The 8,439-nt window shown below is 35.9% G+C and overlaps 1 protein-coding gene across 1 annotated transcript; it reads right to left on the reverse strand.

The window, feature by feature from the left end:
• Positions 1-255: 255 nt before the first annotated feature.
• Positions 256-7,784, reverse strand: LOC143672986 (uncharacterized). The gene is given in 8 exon segments (XM_077147386.1): positions 256-1,127; positions 1,296-1,443; positions 1,865-1,947; positions 2,455-2,550; positions 3,287-3,413; positions 5,589-5,606; positions 5,608-5,675; positions 7,673-7,784. Coding segments are annotated over 8 exon segments (1,524 nt in total).
• Between the last annotated feature and the right edge of the window lie 655 nt (positions 7,785-8,439).

The following is an 8,439-nucleotide window of genomic DNA, read 5'->3' on the forward strand; positions in this document are numbered from 1 at the left end:
TAGATTTAATTAAAGCCTTTATACATTGATTACATTGACAGAGAAATACACTCCTTTCTAAGTCCTTTCATTTTGATTAAAAATGAGAATTGTAACTGAAGCCTTCTCCTTATGCACAACCTATTTAATGAGTTTTCTGATGTTCTCTAATGGCAGAATAATGTGTAGATTTTCCATCTAGATGTCAGAAAATGGTTTCTCATGTTACCTAAGTTTATGACATGTGATGAAAGATTTCCCACATAAATTGCAGACTTATGATTTCTTCTCAGTATGAATTCTCTCATGTCTTTTAAGGCTACTGCATTGACTAAATGATTTCCCACATAGATGGCAGGCATATGGATTTTCTCCAGTGTGAATTCTGTCATGTTCCCTAAGTCTATTACATTGACTGAAAGATTTCCCACATATATGACAAATATATGGTTTTTCTCCAGTATGGATTCTCTCATGTCTCTTAAGGCTACCACAATGATTGAAGGTTTTTCCACATAAATGGCAAACATGGGGTTTCTCTCCAGTATGAGTTCTTTCATGTTGCCTAAGGTTCCAACGTTTACTAAAGGATTTCCCACATAGATGGCAGACATATGGTTTCTGTCCTGTGTGAACTCTCTCATGTTCACTAAGTGTGCTACATTGACTGAAAGATTTCCCACATAGATGGCAGATATACGGCTTTTCTCCAGTATGCATTCTTTCATGTTTCTTAAGGCTAGCACATTGATTGAAGGTTTTTCCACATAGACGGCAGACATATGGTTTCTCTCCTGTGTGAACTCTCTCATGTTCACTAAGTGTGCTACATCGACTGAAAGATTTCCCACATAGATGGCAGATATACGGCTTTTCTCCAGTATGCATTCTTTCATGTTTCTTAAGGCTAGCACATTGATTGAAGGTTTTTCCACATAGACGGCAGACATATGGTTTCTCTCCTGTGTGAATTCTCTCATGTTCCCTAAGTGTACTACATTGACCTAAAGGTTTCCCACATAGATGGCAAATATATGGTTTTTCTCCAGTGTGCATTTTCTCATGCTTTCTGAGTTGACTATTATAAATGAAATCCTTTCCACATAACTGGCAGATATATTGTTTTACCCCATTTTGAGTTCTCTCATGTCATCTGAGGGTAGAATTAGCAGCTGAGCTTTTGTCACCTGAATGGCAGCCATATGGCATCTCTCCAATGTTCATTTCCTCATATTGTTTAAGGACAGAACAATTTCTGAAAAGTTTTCCACATAGATTACAGTCATGTGCCATAAATCTAGTAAGCATTTGTTTATGTTGAGTAAAGAATGACTGACCATTGAGAGCTTTTAGAAACTGTTTGTCTACACAAGGATCTTTTCCCATGTCAATAGATGTGGAGTGAATAAACTCTTCCCCAAAACCATTACTTTCAAAAGGATCCTTTCCACTGTAAGAAATATTCTGTTACAAATGAGAAGAGATATGTTAAAATTGCACATATATTTATTAATTCAATTCTCTAGTCTAATCATTCAGTGAATCTGAAATTAAAATTGATCACTTCTATTATATGCACTTGGTGTGTTACTTTAATGTATGCAGAAATTTTCTATTTTGGAGGATCTCAGCTGCAGAGATATCTACTTAATTTTGAAAAGTTCATTATGCTTCAAAGAATGTGTATGAGACATATTTTATAAGACTTCAGGTTATGGTTTTCAGCTCAGGTTAATTTTTCCCTTAATTGAAACTATCTAGAATTTTTATATGGTACAGTGTTTAACCCCAGTTTAGTTACAGTCATATGATTTTGTTGAAATCCTAATTTATTAAATCTCAGCATTCTGTTTAGAAGACCAGTGCTCAGACTAATGAAGTTTACCTTTGACTGGATGGTAGATGTGTCTTTCTTGTACATACTTCGTATGGTTATCATTTCTTTAATTTCCTGGTCATTTTCACTGCCTTAAAAACAAATTAGGACCATTATAGGGTGCTAAAAGCAGAATGAAATAATACAAAACCCAATGCTTATGTGATTATGTTTCAAATATTGTCACTTAGATGGAGAAAAATGGAAAAAAATAAGGTGTGCTCTAGATAGCAATAGAAATTTACTGAAATTGACAACTAATATACTTTCAGCATAAAATTTTGGTATGGTGGGTGGTAAAGAGAGGGAAATGCATGAAAGTGAAGTATCAGAACAAGGGCTATTATGTGAAATTTGAATTCCTGGAAATATATATATACCCTTTTCTCTGAGCCAAATACAGTCACAGATGGGTTCTTGACTAGAGCTCCATAAATGCATGGAATAATTACCCCATTGAGAATTATTTTCCCAAAATCATAGCATACATTTTGAAAAATGTCACTCAATTAAGGGAATCTTCAGTTGATAGTTCCAAGGGCCAGCTCATTAATTGAACAGCCAATACTCATATCGAAGCACAAGGTCCTAGAACTCACCTGGAGCCTGCCCTTGAAGAAATCTTAATCCTTCTCTCCACAGTTCCTCTCTTTGTTCCAATTGGGAAACCACTTCTGATTTGCAGAGATGATACCCTATTTTTTTTAAAAGAAAAACATAGGTTTTGAGTTTTATGCTCAAAAAAGCTCATGAGCATCAAGCCCAAGAAAGAGTATGAGGGACAATTAGGTAAAATATGAAGAGAAGCACAAGTAAATATAATTTACATGGCATATTGATAATCCTTTTACAGCAAAGGATGTCTCTAGGCCTTCTATCAAAGAAAATAAAAACATGATGATTCCTGAGTCTGAATTCATAGACTACAGTTTACTCAGTTTTCTCATAGGAGGAGAAGATAAGAATCCATAATGGTTTGAGTATTTTATAAAATAATCCAATAAACATAAGCCCTACCAGAACAATTTATTTTCTATATGGAAAGTGTGCATAATGTTTTCTTCTGTTTGTGGAAACCACACCACAGTCCCTAGCAGATAATGATTTTTTAAAGAATATTTATTCCCATAATTTTACCCATAAAGATATTCACTGAGTTCTTGGGACTGTTGTTAATATTAGAGATTGAGCAGAAAGAAAGACATGAAATTGTATTCAGGACCTTTACATGTCCCTGGTGTGAAAATTAGATGTAAATACAAATGAAGAGTCAGTTTTTTCAAGTAGTCAAAATAGGAAAGTATCAGGGCAGAGATCAGAGTGGCATATAGTTGTCTAGATACTTGAATAAACTGATGATAGATTAGATAGATGGCACATAGGTAGATAAATGGATAGATAGATAGATAGAAATTTGTTTGAGAAACTCACCCACAGACACCAGGTGATTGATACTCTCTAACATAACATTTCTGAAGAGCTTTTTCTGATTTGTGTCCAGCAAGGCCCACTCTTCCTGGGTGAAGTCTATGGCTCCATCACTGAAAGTCACTGATTCCTAAAACAACATAGCATTTGTGTTCAGACAGGGCCATCACCACCAATATGCGCTGTAGATTAGTTGAAATAACCACACTGAGAAAGAGAGGATTTTCTGTGTATAAATAGCTTAAACCATGGGATTGCAGTCTGATTGTTCTCACTTCTAGCCTGGCACCTATCATTCAGGTACACTGACAGACATGTACACATTCTGAACAGATAAAGCAAAATGGCATAATATATGGTGTGATATAATGTGGAAATTTTCCAAAAAACCAATAACTTCTGTATGCTGATCTAAAAATTTTCTATTGGAAATTCATGACTAAATTTCTCTTCTTCACAAAAAAGAAAAAAAATCCTCATGGATTTCAAATAGGTCCACAGACTCATCATGAGGGAAGCCATATTCTTAATCTGCAACTTTTAAACATAACTGTGGTTCAAATATTCCCCTCAGTCCTATCAAAATAATTACATGTTCTGTTTCAACATTCATCTTCCTTTGAAAAAAACCACTTGCCTCAATACTGACTTTTGGCCTAGCTAACCGTTTTCCATTCATGCAGCCTAAACTCCTCAGAATTCAGATCAACTTCTTTGATCAACACCAACAACACTGACATGTCTCCCTCAGAATACAGGTGGTCCCAAATATAATAAGGTGCCATCTCTTCAACACTGGGACCCTTTTCACAGTTATTTGCTTTAAACTAACTAATCCTTGAAACTTCTGTGGGAAATCTACTAACCTGGCCCACATTAAAATAGCAATTACATGGTTTGCTTTTGCTGTGCTTGTATGCTGACCACATACAAACAGGATTGTTCAGTCTTCCAACAGCCTGTACATGACAACATTCATTCCCTAGGATCTAGGTGTAATACACCAGTTTTTTAGTGTGTTTCAGTTCTCACATGACCTCTATCTGGACCCAAGATTAAAATCCAACTTAACAAATTTGAGGCACCTGTAAGGGCCTCATTTTCTTCATCTAAGGAACAGTTTCACAAATTTTTACAAGTTTTAAAAACTCTAATTAGATGATGATTCCTACCTAATCAACACTCATTAAGGAGTGATATAACTCTTCTTAATTAAAATGGCAGAAAGTCTTGAAGCAATGTACATAATTCTGCAGAACTGTACAGGCTTTATACAGAACTTGGGAACTGTATGTTCTCCCTCTTTCAATTCTACAAAACTCAAGTTTTTAATGAGCTATGAAAGTAGGCTATTCAGTAGCAAAACCAGGCCCCCTGAGACATCTGTACTAAAGTACTGTGCTAGGGTGACTCTTCTGTCATAGGAGGCATCATATATTCAATATTCCCTTGGGTTTCCAAACCATATGTTTCATTTTTGTCTCTTGTATATTCAACTTGATTCTCTCTTCAAGGGTAAAACAGACTATTTATTGTTTCTAGTCTCTTCCTCTCTATTTCTTTACATATTTTCACAAGTTCTGAAACTTTACTCTACTTACAATACTACTGCATGAACAGCTTAAAGTAAGGAAACTATACCCCCTGTTCTTTGTTTCCACTTACCAAAATTGTACAAATATCTTTCAAGAGAGAAAATAGTTAATTTGGGACAAGATGGTAACGAGAATTTCAAACATCTTTGTAAAATACAACAACTATATCTATCAAAACTGTAAGTAGTTCACTATTGGGGAAAGTAAATTCATTGCTTTTCATAGCATCTTCTGGATTCTTTCTCATGTTCTCCTGAGTGTTACATAGCCCTCACCACAGTACTCATAACACTGGATTGATTGAGCTCACCTGATGAACGATCTGCTTCCCTACTGGACTTAGTTTTGCAGTTATTCATCTCTATTCCTTGTATACCGCAATCCTAAGCACATTACTACCACTAGCATAGTGAATTACTTCCCCAATGTGACCATGAGCTGCATGAGGAATATAAATCCTTTTGCATCTCTTTTGTGAATACACAGCTTTAATATAGACTGGAACCAATTAGTGTAAATGTTGGGGGGGATTACTTCTAACTCAGTTCCTGGCTCACCCCAAGTGTACCAGTGTCCTGGGCATAATTAAAATGAATTTCAAATATGTGACTATCACATGAGTACTTTAGAATGGGCCAGGCCAGTTGGAGAAATCTCCGTATTTCTGCATATGCATTCAATTTCAATGGAAACAGCAGTTCTCTACTCACCAGTGGTTGCATTGTCAATAGTTCCACCACCAATTGTATTCCTCTGATTTTTCACTCTCAGGCAGTTCAAACAGTAAGTGACCAATGCTGACAATCAAAAAAGAAGCCAAATGATTCAAAACATTTTCACAATATTTAGAACCATCTGTCACGTATATAAAAAAATTCATACACAAGTAACCTCACCAGTCTAACCAACAGAAAAATGTAGTGTGCTCTAAGAGAAGCAGAGGAAGAGTCTCATCTCCTAAATTCAAATAATTGAATGATATGGATATTGTTACTGATAATGAAAATGTGTCAAAAGATATCTTACAGATGAGAAAATGAAAATTATGGACTGTCATGTGTTAATTACCCATGATACTGAAGGTTTCTCAATCCCCTTCATGATTCTAAAACAGGGATCCCTAACTTATACCACATGTGGATTTCAATCCCTACCTGTAGCTAAAAATCCTGGAAATTCTAATTTAAATATTCTTGGTTTATGCTCCAGCATTGTTTCTCTAAAATTTACCCCAGGCCTTTAGTTCCTCACTCCCCTTGTACATGACCCTGCCTCTTCCCCTCCGCATGCAATTGCCTTACATAATCTTTGTTCAACTCCTTGGAGTTTGTAAGAAGATAACTGTCTCAACTCATTCACCCTAAATTTTAGATCTTTCCAAAATGCATTTGGACATTAGTCATACAACATCAAAATTATTTTATGACTGGGTTAATCACATCAAGGACTAAATTCATTCAATGGAATCAATGATGTATATCCTCCAAATCAAGACCTCAAGAATCTTCTGAATAAGAAACTAACAGGAGTACATATGTCATGATGTTTCTATCATGTCCCACAATCCTCATAAGGCAGGAGGCTCATAAAATATGGAGTGAAGGGGTTTCTGAGGAGATCTAGTTGCTCCATCTGACAAATTCAGTAAGGAGGTTGCTGAAGTCCTAGACCTTATTAGTCATCATTTCTGGAATAATCCATGCATTTCCTTTCCTACTCTGTGTACATGATGTGTGTGTCAATGTATGTGTGTAAAAGCATTAATTATTTGTTACAAGTAAATTATCCCCTAAAAAATGTAAATAATTTATGTATCACATGGACAAATCATGATAATCTGTCATAACCCATGATAACATTAAATCACAAATTTCATCTTAGTTCCAGAAAAAAGAAAAAAGTGTATTATGTTTGACTCTACTTAGCTGTATTTGCTTACTTAATTCTCACAATAATCCAGATGTTTATTAATTTAACAAATAGCATAATCAGATGTTCAGAAAATTTTAGTATTATGACAAAATTACATGGTTAGAAATTACATAAGTAGAATTTGAATTCTGCTCTGCCAGTCTGCCAAGCTTAAATACTTGGAATATTACACACCACTCAGATCCTATGGATTATCCCTCTCATAACCAATATCAGATGTTACAACCTGTGTTCACAACCTCCTCTCCTAGTCTTTCCACAGAAATAGTCCCAATATGCAGATTCTCCTTCTACATGGAGACCTACAATACATTGAAATCTCTCAACAAACATTATCTATCTCTCCTCATCAGTACTGCACATTTGAGTCCACATTTTGTAATTTCAACATATATTTATTGAGATGAAACTCCATCTACACTTATACCAATCAAAACTTCAAGAATCAGTGACTCCAAATACATGCAATTCTCCAGGACTGCATCTGAAACAGTAATTGAGTAAGATACTGACCCTGGACTACATATATTCTAAATAACTAGAAGTTTTCAAATATGCCAGGCAACCATACTATGTCTTTATAATTTAATAATTCCTGCATACTCATAAATATACCAGGTATTCTTCATACCTTTTGAATATCATGCACTCTATCATTTCTCCTCATTTTTAACAGATAAGGGTAAATTCTGCTAAGAAGATGGATTATACAATTTGCCAAATTGCACCATGTGCTAGTCAGGATTCTCTAGAGAAACAGAACCAATAGGAGATATCTGTGAATATGGGATTTATAAAGATGTCTAATGCAACTGTGGGAATGGAAGAGTCCAAAATCCATAAAGCAGGCTGTGAAGCTTACAGGCCTGAAGAAGTTTCTGGATGAACTCCACAACAGAGGCTTGCTGGGTGAAGAAGCACTGAAAGAACATCTCCTCACTCTTAAAAGCCTTTGATTGATTGGATCGTTTCATTCTGTGAGACACACTTCAGTTTGTCACAGATGTAATCAGTCACAGATGCAATAAACAGACACATGATTTAATACACCAGCCATGCAGTTTATCAACAAGCCACAAAATATCCTTGCAGCAATTGTCAGGCTGATGCTTCCTGACCAGATAACTGGGCAAAATCATTTGGCCAAGTTGAAACCAGAACCTAAACATCACATCCCACCCCTTCTCAACTTGACAGATATATACATGACCTTGTGTATTACTTAAGGTTCCCTAGAGAAACAGAATCAGCAGGGAACATTCACAAATATTACATTTATAAAAGTGTCTGATGTGACTGCAGGAACAGAGAGTCCAAAATCCGCAAGCAGGCTGTGAAGCTGGAGATTCTGATGGAGGGTCTGGACGAACACCAGAAGAGAGGCTCACTAGCCGAGACAGGAAGAGCCTGTCTTTTCTGAATCCTCCTTAAAAGATTTACAGTGATCAGATTAAGCATTACTCATTGCAGAAGACACTCCCCTTTAGCTGATTACAAATGTAATTGGCTGTGGATGTAGCTGACATGATCATGATTTAATTCTATGAAATGTCCTCATTGCAACAAACAGGCCAGCTCTTGCCTGTTTCTCTGTTTCAGCCAACCAGACAAACAGGTACCACCACTTGA

This window comes from Tamandua tetradactyla (assembly GCF_023851605.1).
Source record: "Tamandua tetradactyla isolate mTamTet1 chromosome 22 unlocalized genomic scaffold, mTamTet1.pri SUPER_22_unloc_3, whole genome shotgun sequence".
Classification (NCBI taxonomy): Eukaryota; Metazoa; Chordata; class Mammalia; order Pilosa; family Myrmecophagidae; genus Tamandua; species Tamandua tetradactyla.